The 14151-nt window shown below is 36.7% G+C and overlaps 1 protein-coding gene across 2 annotated transcripts in view; it reads left to right on the forward strand.

The window, feature by feature from the left end:
- LOC140479920 (zinc finger FYVE domain-containing protein 9-like) overlaps window positions 1-14151 on the forward strand; it is a 118823-nt gene that overhangs the window by 99597 nt on the left and 5075 nt on the right. For both annotated transcript variants that reach the window (XM_072574297.1, XM_072574298.1), the window contains exons 7-15: window positions 2526-2646; window positions 5116-5238; window positions 7236-7391; window positions 7682-7906; window positions 7988-8070; window positions 8648-8752; window positions 11960-12110; window positions 12351-12431; window positions 13399-13561. In XM_072574297.1, the coding sequence (XP_072430398.1) occupies window positions 2526-2646; window positions 5116-5238; window positions 7236-7391; window positions 7682-7906; window positions 7988-8070; window positions 8648-8752; window positions 11960-12110; window positions 12351-12431; window positions 13399-13561 (1208 nt within the window). The remainder of the gene's footprint in view (window positions 1-2525; window positions 2647-5115; window positions 5239-7235; window positions 7392-7681; window positions 7907-7987; window positions 8071-8647; window positions 8753-11959; window positions 12111-12350; window positions 12432-13398; window positions 13562-14151) is intronic.

Consider the following 14151-nt stretch of genomic DNA (forward strand, 5'->3'; position numbering starts at 1 on the left):
CATTTACCAGTGTCAGTTTATCTAGCCTGTAATTGCCTGATTTCTCTCTCATTCATTTTTTTAAGTTGTAGAGTTATATTAGCTATTGTATAGTACATAGAAACTGTTCTAGAATCTCTAGAATCCTGAAAGATAGTCACCAATCGTTCATTATTTCAAGGGCTACTACCTTAAGGTCAGAATGTTATCATTTATTGGAAGGGAAGTGGAATATGAAAGTAATGGTATTTAGCTTCAGTTATACAGGGTATAGGCAAAGATCACATCTGTGGAAGTACTGTGTGCAATTTTGGTCTCCTTTATTTGAAAGGTAGAAATGCATTAGCAGTAGTTCACCGAAGCTGTCAGTTGAGTAAACCTATGAAAGTAAAATGTTATGAGGAAAGATAGAGTTGCCTGTGCTTCTGTCCATTTGAAGTTTTTTGAAGGATATAAGTTGATCTTACTGAGACAAGACCTTGGGAGGACATGATGGTGAATTCTGGAATTATCTTGCTGCTTGTGGGAGAGATGAGAACTCGGGGACAGTTTTTTTATATAAATGTGATATTCCAGTTGCTACTGAGATTAAGATTTGGTTTGAGTCTTTGTAACACACTTCCCCAGAGATTGATGGCAGCAGAATCATTGAATATGTTTAAGGTATAGGTAGGTAGATTCTTGATCAATGAGGCAGTTACATGTTATCAGAGAGATGGAAATGTGGAGTTGAGGCCACAAGCTGTTTAGCCATGACTTTATTGAATGGTGAAGCAGGCTCAAGGGGTTAATGGTCCGTTCCTGCTCTTAATGCAGGAATCTAGATAAGATTGTGTATGTTCCTCTGAAACATAATGATTAATAGGCATGGTGTGATATAATAGAAAGGATTCAGATGTCCGTTTATGATCTCACAATAAGATTTGAGTTTGTCTCGTACGAATATCTTTTCAGGTTCAGTGGTATCAATTCCTTCCATAAATAGTGCTGGCCCCACAATTTTGATAGTATGTTTGTACAGCTTTTTAAGGGGGATTAGTGGGAATGTTAGGTGAATGTTTGGCACTTCAGCTTTGTCTTTTGTAATCCTGTACTGGACTATGTTATTGAAGAAGGTAATATTTAGAGTCACCTCCTCTGAATATTGTTTTAATTTTCCACCATTCACAACTGGATGTGACAGGACTGCTGATTTTTCTTTGTTATATTTATGGATTACATAACTCTGTACTGTATGGTATGTCACTTCCATTGTATGCCATGCATGCAATCCCATTTTGTAGTTTTGCCAGGTTGGCACTTGGTATTTAGAAATAAAAATTGCTGTCCCTGGCATGCTGTTGTGCCTTGTGGTTGATTTGGCTTAATGGTAATGATGGAATGAGAGATGTACCTGTCTGAAATTACAGATCGTAATTACTTCTGCTGAAGTAATGCACCACAGTGTCTCAAGTCCAGTTTTGAACTGGGGGATCTGATCTGAATTGTTCTTATTTAGTCTTCCTTGGGCAGTTCTTCTGGATCTAGAATGACTGACTTATTTCCACTGTGATTCAATGGGTTCTGAAATGCCTGGCAAGTGCAGTTTGTGATGTTCAAGCTGTCACATAGGGGCAGGAGGGGCTGGGTAGATAGATTGGTAAGGTTTGCAATACCTCAATCTGTAGATACTTTGTTGGGAACGTGAGGAGGCAGAGTTCAGTACCTTTCTGAATGATCCATCTTGATTTTGCCTGAGATCTCCTCTGAGTCTGTGGGCGTGTTTGAAAGATGGAGATCTCTAGTGCTGTTTATGGAATAACAGCAAGTTCTTAGCAATTGTAGCTTCATTGCTACAACTTGTATCAAAACATGTCATTTACATGGCTGTTCATACAAAACTGTGCCCATGTATACCTATAGAAGACGCTACATATAGTATATGTACATCAAGCAATTATGACAATAGATGAAATTGTAAATGAATATGAAATGTTGCTGTGTAATTGAAGTGTTACTTACACAGTATTTGTATATTGTAGTACAGTAAATTGTTTGGCATCAGTACCAGTGGCTTGCTTTTATTTTTGCTGTCAAAGTTGCCTTCAAAGAGACTTTTATAAAATTATCCATATTGACAAAACTGATTTAGTTCTGGAGGATGTTTTTAGTTGAAGATAGAAAGAAAGTCATTCTCAACAAAGGTTGATGTGCTTTGGCACAATCTCTTTCATACAGTTACCATTCTTTTTATTAAGTTAATGTTTGGTGAATGAGGAAAAGAGAACTTTCTTCACACATTGCTTATTAATTTCAGTACTCTGATCCTCTGAATTACCAAAGCTACACAATATTTCTTTATTTTCCTCAGTTTTGACCATCACAATGAAGCCCACAGTGATAAAAAGTTGTTTTTTTGTAATTCATTATTGTTTATCTCTAGTTACAGGAGTGGTAGTTCTATAAATGTTTTTCCTATGCATACAATGTAAGAAGGTAGACTTGTTTAAAATGTTTGTAATTTGATTCATTTAATGACTGAGCTTTTTAATTTTTTTCTGTTTTAGAATATGACTACATCAACAACAGGCAGTACAGCTCAGATTGGCAGTCCTGTTGGAAGTTCAATTAATTTGGTCCCAGAACATGGGCTCCCACCTATTCTTATCTCCACAGGTGTCAAAGGAGGTAAGTCTGATTATTCAAACAGCTCTTCAATGATCAGCTTCTTGCTTTTGGAGTCTGGTATTTGAAGCAAATTTAGAATTGTAATCTACAATCCAATTGACCATTGTTTGAGTTTTGAACATAGGTGGGACAATGGAAACAAATATGTTATCGAGTGACCTAAGATAGTAAAAGTTGCTTTTCTATCAATGTGTCTACTTGCTAACTTTTAAAATATTGTCCTGGTTATTATTGTATAAAAATTTATCTTGACTGTTGTAAAGGGCAGATTGGTTCAGATTATTCCTGAACTCTTATCCCAGTCTACATTTGGATAATTTAAGTCTTCCTTTAGCACTACCCTACAGTTCTTTTGACTTCTCTGTAATCAGTGAATTTCTTCCATTAATTTGTGACCTAATATATCTACACAGGTTAATGAAAAATCTGTTGTTTTCTTAATTCCAACCAAATTGGTGTTGAAGGAAGATCAGGTGGAAGAAAGAATGGTTGGCAGTGTTGATTTTTGAGGAGAATATTGCATTGGTGGAGAGAGAATACCTTTTTAAGGGATCAAAGACCAGATCTATTTGGTTAGAATTTCCAAATTTCTATGAAAAAATATAATTGCACAAAGGATATTAAGAGAGTGGAGTTGAATAGGGATCAGAAAGGGGTCTGTGCATTGAGGAGCAGTGGGTTGACTAAAATGTTAACTTACTACATTACATGCATCTTTACAAAGAATATGCTGCTGGAGTCATGGTGAATGAAGTAGTTAAAATACTGAATAAATATAGGCGAGGACATTTTTTTAAAGTGTAGTTTAAAGTTGATAAGTAACTAGGAATGAATGGGATGCATCAGAGGACACGGAAGTAACGATGGAATTTGGAAATACTGGGCATAATATTCCAATCTTTGAGCTATGGAAGTGATGCCAGATGACTAGAGAAAATTGTAACTTGGGCAAGTGTGAAATAGCTAAAAGCAGTACAGATTTCTGAAGGAGGAATCTTGTTCAACCAACTTGATTATGAATTTTGAGGCAGCAGAAACATTGATGTGAATAATATAGTTAATATGGTCTAAATGGACTTCTAAAAGCTTTTTTAAATTGATTTTTGTTTAGGGGATATGGGCTTTGCTAGCTGGGTCAGATTTTCTTGTCCATCCCAAGGTCCTGTTGAGATGGTGGTGAGTTGTTGTCTTGTGCTGCTAGAGAGCTTTTTGTGTAGGTAAATCCATATTGTCATTAGGGAGGGAGTTCCAATATTTTAACCCAGTGACTTCGAAGGAACACGAATGGTTCACTGGCTTGGTGGTGTTCTGATGTTTGCTGTCTGTATCTTTCAAGGAGTGTGATTTTAGAAGGAGCTTTTTAAGGAGCCTTGGTGAGTTCTATACTGTATCTACTGGATGGTACTTACTAACGCTACTTAACTGCTACCATGTGTTGGTGGAGGGATGAATGTTTGAGGATGTGGTGTTTCCCCTCATTACCATTTGACTTTAGGGCTGCTTGATGTCATCCTTGGTCAAATACGGCCTTGATGTCAAGGATGATTACTCTGACTTGTGTGATGTTTCACTCTCTTGTCTGTCTCTGAAACAAGACTAATGATCTCAAGGGTTTAGTGGTACTGGGGGAAACCAAACTGCCCACCAGTGAGTGCGTTATTGCTAAGCAAATGTTGCTCGATAGCTCATTCTACTGAAGATAGAGTACTCTGGCTCGGTACTTGGCTGGGCTAGATGGATTTGTCCTTTTTTTGTTTTGTGGATACAACATAACTGGGCAATTTTCACATTCAGGTAGTTGGCAGTGTTGTAGCTGTACTGGAACAGCTTGGCTAGGGGCTTGGAAAGATCTGGAGCAAGTCTTTGATACTACATTGGTTGAATGTTGTGAGGACTCTTGACCTTTTGTGGTGTCCAGTGCTTTCAGCTATTGCTTGATGTCACTTGTAGTGAATCAAGTTGGCTACAGCCTACCATCTATGTTGTAGGGGACCAAATAGATGAGATGGATCATTCACATGATGCTTCAAAACCCTTCCAGAAATCTTGGCACAATTCACATTGAGCCAAAAAATATAAGATTCAGTGCATGCTGAGTGTGAAGGCAGATTAAACAGTGTCTTTTAAAAGGGACTGACCGAAAAGGATTTACTGGGCAATGGGGAAAGGCAGATGGGTTGAATTGAAATTGCTGGCTGTTGACACAGAATCACGCAACCATTGCAACATAGACAAATGTTTTAACTTTTGAAACTAAGCTTTAATGTATAGATGCTATTGTTGTGTTTTCATATTTAATAGAATCAATTTATCTTGTGCTGCAGTAGGGTGGGAGCAGGAGGTGGCTAGGCGGGGAGAAGGAGAAATACAATCTAGATGTTTCTGAACTCGGTTATTTTGATTAACTGTGTGAAACTCTAATATTTATGAGGGAACTGATTTTAAGTTTTTACAATTTTTTTGTGCTAGATTATGCAGTAGAGGAACAGCCCTCTCAGCTCGCGCTCATGCTGCAATTGGAAGAAGGAGGCCCTGACCCTCTAGTTTTTGTATTAAATGCTAACTTGCTTGTTATGGTCAAACTGGTCAACTGTAAGTAATATCGTTTCTCTCATGATTAAATTTTTTTTAAACAGAAATCAACTTTTCAACTAAAAATTTAAAATTCAAACCTAAATCAATAAGCCCATTAAATAAATTGAGATGAAGTTCTGAATCAGAGTTTTGTTTCTGTGCACTTTAAAACCTTTACTACTACACAAAATTGGAAATCCACATTTCAATTGTCAACATAAGATCATAAGAATTAGGAGCTGGAGTGTAGGAATAGACTGTTCTGTCCATTGATTGAGATTGTGGCTTCAACTCCATTATTTTTTTCTACCTGCATCCCCCTGCAAAAAAAAGTCTTGTTTTGAAGTCAATCACGTCTCACTGTTTTAAACATCAATTAATTATATTTTAATTTGTTCATTTTTTTGATCACAACATGCACTCTATCTCTGGAATCAACCTAATGAAATTTCTCTGAACTGCTTCTAAAGCAAGTATATCCCTCCCAAGATTAAGGAGACCAAAACCTCTGCAGCATTCTACGGTCTTTATTAATTTAAATAATTACTAAATAGAACAAAACTTGTTTTATTTTGAGTTGACATGCCAATGAGTGAACTGTGATAAAAGTAATCCTTCAGAAGTGCAGGACACAAAAGTTAAACTAATTAAGAAAACAGTCTTTTTTTTAAAAAAAAAAGTGCAAAAGGGACTGAGTTACCTGACTCTAAAGGTTGATTGCTGGACTTAAAATATGTGAGCTAAAGTATGGGTATCTCGCGCTCTATTTAGGGTTTAATTAAATGATAAAATAAAGAATTGATTCCATCTTTTAGTGGAGATCAAAAAGCTAGCCAGAGGCAGCAGATTTTTGGTGCCTTTGGACCACCTCCTATACACAGATTTGTTTTCTTTTTCTCAGCTTGAATTTCACTTTAAATTCTGAAAATCGTGTTAAACACCTGTTCTTGATGGAAAACTGATTAAAGTTTGGCAGATTTAGGCTGTTTGAATGCTTTTTCTGCATTTATCTTTGCTCTGAAATGAACCTATTTTGTCCATATTAATGTGCTGCTTAAAATGTATTTTGAATGTGCAAATGCATAGATTCCTTGAAGTAAAGGTAAAGTCATTGGGCTGCGCTCTCATTGGAGAGAGACGACCGGTGTTGGTTTAACAACTGAAATCAACCTAATTCATTTTCTCTCGACTACTTCTAAAGCAAATATATCCCTCCAAGATTGGTGTTGGGCCTCGGCCCTCAGGTGAGGAGGGAATTTTAGAAGGAGAGTCCTTTGCAATAACCTCAGTCAGTGCAGGAATTAAACCCACACCGTTGGCATCATTCTGCATTGTAAACTAGCTGTCTGGCCACCTGAACTAAACTAACCTCAAAGCATAACAAATAATTGAAGGTAGAACAGAATCACAAAATGATTACAATTGTATGCACCTTTACTTAGCAACCACAGTCACTTTCAGTTGAGCATAAAATTAGACTGATCTGAAAAATATAGAATAACTAGGGTATATAAGAATGCCTGGGAGTTTTTTAAATGAATTGGGTAACAGTAGTAGTAACATAGTTCTTGGGTAACTTTAATATTGGGAAATAATATTCCCTTTTCTACAGTCCTGATGTTTGGCACTGTCCTGCTTTTTCACGAAATAGTAACAGGCTTTTTTAAAACTAGCTGAAAAATGTGTTGCTGGAAAAGCGCAGCAAGTCAGGCAGCATCCAAGGAGCAGGAGAATCGACGTTTCTGGCAGGAGTCCTTCTTCAGGAAAGAAGGGCTTATGCCCGAAATGTCGATTCTCCTGCTCCTTGGATGCTGCCTGACTTGCTGCGCTTTTCCAGCAACACATTTTTCAGCTCTGATCTCCAGCATCTGCAGTCCTCACTTTCTCCTTTTTTAAAACTAGTATATATTTCTTGTAATTTAACTTTTGTTGAAAATTTGTAAAGTGCATTTGATAAAAAGCACCAAATTATTAAAGTACCTTATTGGAAAAGTTAATGCAAAGTGTTTTCTCAGATGTAAACAGGAAGTGTTGGTCCTTCACCACCAAGGGAATGCATGCTGTAGGGCAGGCAGAGATCATCATCCTCTTGCAGTGTTTACCTGATGAGAAATGCATCCCGAAGGACATCTTCAGTCATTGCATACAGCTTTATCAGGATGCTCTGGCAGGTATAATCAAATGACTTGGACACACTGCTCCTAATGCATTGATTTGTAATACCCTGAATTTTGTGCCAGGGCAAGTACCAAAGAATGTGATCTGTGTTGGAAGTTATTTGTCTAGTGCATAATATAATTTGACAGTCATTTTGTCTAATTATGCTAATTACATACAACTTAATATTGAAAATCTGTACACTGCTTTTGTATTTACACTATTTGTACGTAGATGCAACTTCAAATTTTTTTAGTAAATATTTATTCAGTTTGCAACTTCACATTTGTTGATCTGTTTATAGGTAATGTTGTGGGAGACTTGGGTCATTCCTTCTTCACCCAGAGTTTTCTTGGCAGTAGAGAACATGGTGGATTTTTGTATGTTACTGCTACCTTTCAGTCAATGCAGGATCTGATACTTCCAAACCCACCTTACCTATTTGGAATTCTAATTCAGAAATGGGAAACTCCGTGGGCTAAAGTTTTCCCCATCCGTCTTATGCTACGTCTTGGAGCAGAATATAGATGTGAGTAAGTTAACACAGATTTATAAGCCGATTTGGGCAACAATTGGAGCAGCATCTTCTGATGAGTACTTTATTTTGCAGATTATCCATGTCCATTGTTCAGTGTGCGCTTTCGTAAGCCTCTGTTTGGAGAAACAGGACATACAATTATGAACCTACTTGCAGTAAGTTGTTCGTGGGCATATTCTTGGTTTCTTCTCTTGTAAGATATGTTACAGTAGTCATTATGAACAAAATTCCACGACTCTTTCACAGAAAAGATTATTTACCATAGTACCTTTTTGATAATTTGAATTTTGCAAAATTCAAATTGGTTTTAGAGCTCCAGTTGTATGTGGACATGGTTAACCCTCTTCTGTGTGTTTAGTGAAAAGAGAAATCTTTTGTCTTAAGATTCCAGAGCAAATTCAGTGCGCTAATTGTTATTTGTCATTTGCTGCAAGTCAGTTGCTGGTAACTGAAATTAGGGCAGTCTGCATTTCTGAAAGCCAGATGTTAACTTTTGGATTTTATACTCATAAGGACTTCTTCTCAAAGGTTGTAAAGTTATACTTTTCAGAAGGATTTTTGTACTTTTTAATATTGATTTCATTAAATACTATTTGTAGCATTTAATTAGACACCTTGACAATATTGTTATTTATGGATTTTTTTCTCATGAGTCTAAATGTTATTTGCAAACTTTTGTTCTGAAATACACTAATATATTAATATTGTACTTAAATAAAGATCTCTCTTCAGGATTTCAGGAATTACCAGTATAAGTTACCTGTTGTGCAGGGGCTTGTTGTGAACATGGAAGTGAGGAAAACTTGTATCAACGTACCCAGTAATCGATACAATGAGGTACCAAATCTGGATTACTACTTATTCTACTGTTATAAATCCAAAGGATATTGGAAATAATTCTAATACTTGTTCTGCAGAACCTACTAAAGTTAACTATTTGCCCTTCTTCTGTGTTCAGCGTTCATGTTCAATTCAGCACTTATGGCCAGTAAGGCAATGAAGCTTTCATAAATTTCAAATGGTATTCTGGATAATGCAGATAACCAGAGGCCTGTTAAGAGGCAGCTAATTCACAGAACACAACATTATAGCGCAGTACTGACCCTTCGGCCCTTAGTGTTGCGCCGACCTGTGAAATGAATCTGATGTTTTCTATAGGAAAGTACTAGGTTTCCTTGGAAGGATGCATTAAGTATTTCATTCTGGGATCGTCTAATCTACAGTACTGCGGGTGGATTTCCTATGAACAGAGCAGAAAGGAAGCTGGCATTATTCTCAAGCGATGGAAACAACTGTCTGTCTAAACGTGGTACTGCCTGGCTATAAAGTAGTTGACAGAACAGAATGAAAGTAGTTCATTTTGTTGTCCTTTTGCTCCCAATGCAAGCCTCCCACATCTGCTCCCACATTCATCCTTTGTGCTCCAACTGAGACCCCAGCCTCCCCAGGCCCTTCCTAGTTTGCACAGATGATTTCTGCAGCCTGTCCTGTAGTGTCTGGATATGGCTGCCATGTTGTTTCATAGATAATCACTGTTGTGGTTCTGTTCGCCGAGCTGGGAATTTGTCTTGCAAACGTTTCGTCCCCTGTCTCGGCGAACAGAACCACAACAACAAGCACCCGAGCTACAAATCTTCTACCAAACTTTGAATAGATAATCACTCTCTGGTACTATTCAGTAATGTGTAGAACAATAGAGTCTATACTTCTAACACTGTCACTCCTGTTGACTAGAAGGGCATCAGTGAAGTTAGCATGTATGTGGCAGCTGGGGTGGTACAACTGATGTCTTTTCTTGGTTGCAGGAGCAGCATGGGCTGGTTGTAAAATATTACATTACCTTTTCATTATGGGGATAAACTTGTTAAATTTGCCATATGCTACACATATACAAAATAGAAACAGTGACTTTGTGAATTTCCTGCAGGTTTAAGTTTTTTGAAACATGTTCGGAAGGTTTTTGACAGCTGGCTTATTTAGTAGCTAATGGGATTTTTAACGTCAATCATAGTCACGAGCCCCATATTGGGTGACTCTTTTAATTTAATATTTATTCATTTTTATTAAAAACATTGAAGAACTGTGAATAATGGCCCTTTTCACAATGACAAACATGATCACAATTGAACAGGGACTTCCAGGAGAGCCCACCTACTCATGCAGACACTCATTTGAAGAAAATATTAAATAAGTAAACAAATATGGAACGTGGAGTAAGCCTATAATGTTATGATGCTTCTCAAAGTTTGTTTAAGCATCTGCAAGAAATCATATTTAAAAACCAACACTATAATGTATTTCTGAGAATTTAATTAAGAGTGACTGACAAGGTAATGGAACATTTTTGGGGAATGTTAAGCCATTCTGTTTTGATTTAGTCCCAAATAATAGGTTTTGGTTTACATCTTGAAACTTAACTTATAACATCTTATCATTTGCAACTAGAGATTATAAGACACCAACTGCACTTGAAGGATCTCCCACTTTAAACAAAGAGTAGTTCATTCCCACTGACACTTTGCACAAATCAATGAAATCTAGTACTAAAGGAGGAGGAAAATCACACATTACCATTTCCTGGGCCAAAGTAAAAGACTTTTTATGACGGCGAAGCAAAAATATCACAGCTCACTCTTTTTATAAAATATATATTATGTGATCAGTGTTGCAAGTTTATTTTAATTAAATGATCACATTGCAGTTTGGATTGGTTTATGAAATGGTTAATTCCACTAAATCCAAAAGCTCTGTTCTAGTGTAAAATAACCCATTTTTCTATTTCTCAAAACTTATCAAAGTTGCATGTTTTGCCCTTGTATTTCATTTTGAAACTCTTGAATCTCTTGTGATCAGTGCTGGTGTCAAGGATTTGTGTAAAATATTTGAAGTTTTGTACATATTATTAAGTTATTGGATAATGCTATTTATAATAGCAGTTTGGGGCAGTGTTTTTCTAGATTTCATGTGTGTAAAGTCACGAATTGAAGTGCTATGCAACCAGTGGCTAAAATGAATGCTGTTTTATTTTTGCTGAAATTGTCATTCCCAGTAATGAGTTATGAAAGTTAGTTGATGAGAAAACTAAGTAGTAAGGGATAACATTCAGAAACTTGGCAGATAATATTTGGTATTGATAAACATAGCTACTGCTTAACGTCAGTTGCAAAATAAAATGTACAGCTGAACAAAATAAGGTAACCTCTATTATAGCCAAGTAGACTCTGATTTTTGAATCTGTCTTGAGTAAATCTTTGATTAGTCTAAATAAAAGCAAGGAGCGAGTGTTTGAAATGGGAGGGAGGTGCTAGTTGGGTGTTTTGTTCTGGAATATGCTTAATTACAATTAAAACTAATGCAGCATGTTGTGGTGAGAAAGCGGAATTGCACCAAGTCCCATTTAAGATGGTTAATGATGAAATGTTGTTTCCACCCAAGACACTATGTTGCATTACGTATTCAGCATATCGAGATTTAATTCATTGGTTAAGAATCTCAGTACGAGCCAATATATTTTCGTGCCGGAAACTAAGTCGTTGTCAATTTCATAAAATTATATACATCAAAAAACAGCTGGATGTTTTATTAAATTTATCCTAAAGCATAGCATTAATAGTTTTATATGTTCTTAAAATCTACTTTGTCTATTGCTGGGAGGCAATGATCTAGTAATTAGACTTTTCACCCAATCCTGCCTTGACAAATGATCGAGAGTATCTGGAATTAAAGGTCTAATAACAATCAAACCATTGATTGTTGGAAAGCCCCATTTGGTTCACTAATTTGGTGGAAGGAAATCCGTCATTCTTAGCTGGTTTGGCCTACATGTGACTCCAGACCAACACCCTTTTGCAATTAGAGATGAACAATAAATGCTGGTCTAGCCAGAGATATTGACATTTCCTGAAAGAATTTTAAAAGGAAAGTTTTTAGATTGCATATTAATTTGGAATTTGTGCAGGTTGTAATGGAGTTTGTAGTACTTCTAAATCTTTAAACAGTTGTTGTTTTTAACTTTCTCCTTGTCATGGGGTCAAACGAATTAAGATGATGAAAGCGATGAACAAATCCAATGAGCATGTGTTAGCGTTTGGAGCTTGCTTCAATGAGAAGGCAGATTCGCACTTGGTGTGTGTTCAGAATGATGATGGGAATTATCAAACCCAGGCCATCAGTATTCACAACCAGCCCAGGAAGGGTAAGTGTATGTGAAGTTGCCTGGTTCTTACCTAACCAAAAACATTGTTCCACGATTTCATTTTTTGTGTCTGCATGCATTGCTTTGCTTTATAAGAAGTTACTACAAGTATTTTAAATATATTCATTTATCAAGTAGAAGCTGCAAAAATATAGCAGTCATTGCACTCTTGATAACAGTCAATGTGTATACACAAAACAGTTAGCATGACAGTTTTTTTTTCATAATTCTGTTTTGCAGTAACGGGAGCCAGCTTCTTTGTGTTCAGTGGTGCTTTGAAATCCTCTTCTGGCTACTTGGCCAAGTCTAGCATTGTAGAAGGTAATAATAATGAACAATCTAAAAGTGAGAGAACTGTCAATTCTATCCATTCAGTCTGATCAGGTTCAGTTTTGGGTACACTTCTTTTGAGTTTCATACCTCCATTATAAAGATGATGCAGTATTTCCAGTAACTGTGCTGAAGCACTGGTGTGTCATGTATAGATCCAGGATGTGCGCTTAAAATGGGGAGGTAGTGGCCTGGTGGTATTTTCGCTAGATTATTAGTCCAAAACTCAACTAATATTCTGGCAACTTGGATTCAAATCCTGTCACGGCAGATGGTGGAATTTGAATTTAATTAAAAAAAATCTGGAATTAAGAATCTACAGATGACAGTGAAACTACTGCTAATTGTTCGAAGACCTATCTGGTTCACTGCTGTCCTTCAGGAAAGGAAATCTGTCTTCCCTACCTGGTGTGGCCTATATGTGACTCCAGACCTACAGCAATGTGGTCGATTCTTAACTGCCGTCTGGGTATTTAGGTATGCTGACCTAGCCAGTGATGCCCTCATCTCATGAATGAATAAAACAAGATATGGATGTGCTGGTGTTGGACAAGGTCAGAAGTCACAACACCAGCTTTATTTGAAATCAGAAGCTTTCGGAGCACTGTACCTTCGTCAGGTGATGTCACTCTGCAGGCTTGTGATTTCAGATAAACCTGTTAGACTTTAAGCTGGTGTGTGACTTCTGAGTTGAAAGAACAAAAATATCTGACCTTACTGTATTTGTTGAATATTATCCAATGTTAGTTTACCCAAGGATATAATGAATATCATTTGAGTTGGGATTTATAGCATTATTGTCCTGGTAAATGAATCTTGATGGTTTATAAATCGCTTAACACTTTTTTTGAATAGATTGCAGTTTTATTACTGGACTGTTGTACATTAGATGAAGAAAAATGTAAAATTTATTTTGGTCTTGCTGTAAATGAATGTTATTTGAATGCTGTATTTTCAGACGGTATGATGGTACAGATCTCAGCTGAAACAATGGATTCTTTGCGACAGGCACTGCGAGAGATGAAAGATTTTACCATAACATGTGGCAAAACTGATGTAGAAGAACCACAAGAACATGTTCACATACAGTGGGCAGAAGATGATAAAAATATCAATAAAGGGTAAATAAAGGCAGGAAGGGAAACTTTTTTAAAAAAATAATAGAACTAAATAGCATTTCAATGTGAGAATTATTAATTAATTGTGTACAGTAGTTGGGTGTAATATCAATGACTGCAATGGCCACCAGCATTCTCAAAGATCCATCCCACCCCGGCAGTGCTTTTCTACAACCTCTACGTTTGGGAGAAGGTACAGAAGCCTGAACACATGCACCAGCTGGTTTTGAAACAGTTTCTACCCTACTGTTGGTAGAATACTGAATGGACTTGCAACCTCTTAGCATTTGCCTCTACTTGTGTTTTTGTTTTGCTGCTGTTTACCTATTATTTAATTATCTGTGCTGTTTAACTACGTAATCTGCATGTATTGCTCACATGACAAAGCTTTTCACTGTGCCTCTGTACACGTGACAATAATTTAATTCCAATTCAATTCAATAAGCAATTAATTACTCTGAAGAGCAATGAGCACTTTTTTTTCTCATTTTCTGGAATATTTTGGGCAATATGTTTGTGTATGGCCTTGTGTAAGTGATGATTTTATGCAGCCCTTACGATAACTTTTGGGTTGCCCTCCTGCTCCTTGTCCT

This window comes from Chiloscyllium punctatum, chromosome 7 (assembly GCF_047496795.1).
Source record: "Chiloscyllium punctatum isolate Juve2018m chromosome 7, sChiPun1.3, whole genome shotgun sequence".
Taxonomy (NCBI): Eukaryota; Metazoa; Chordata; class Chondrichthyes; order Orectolobiformes; family Hemiscylliidae; genus Chiloscyllium; species Chiloscyllium punctatum.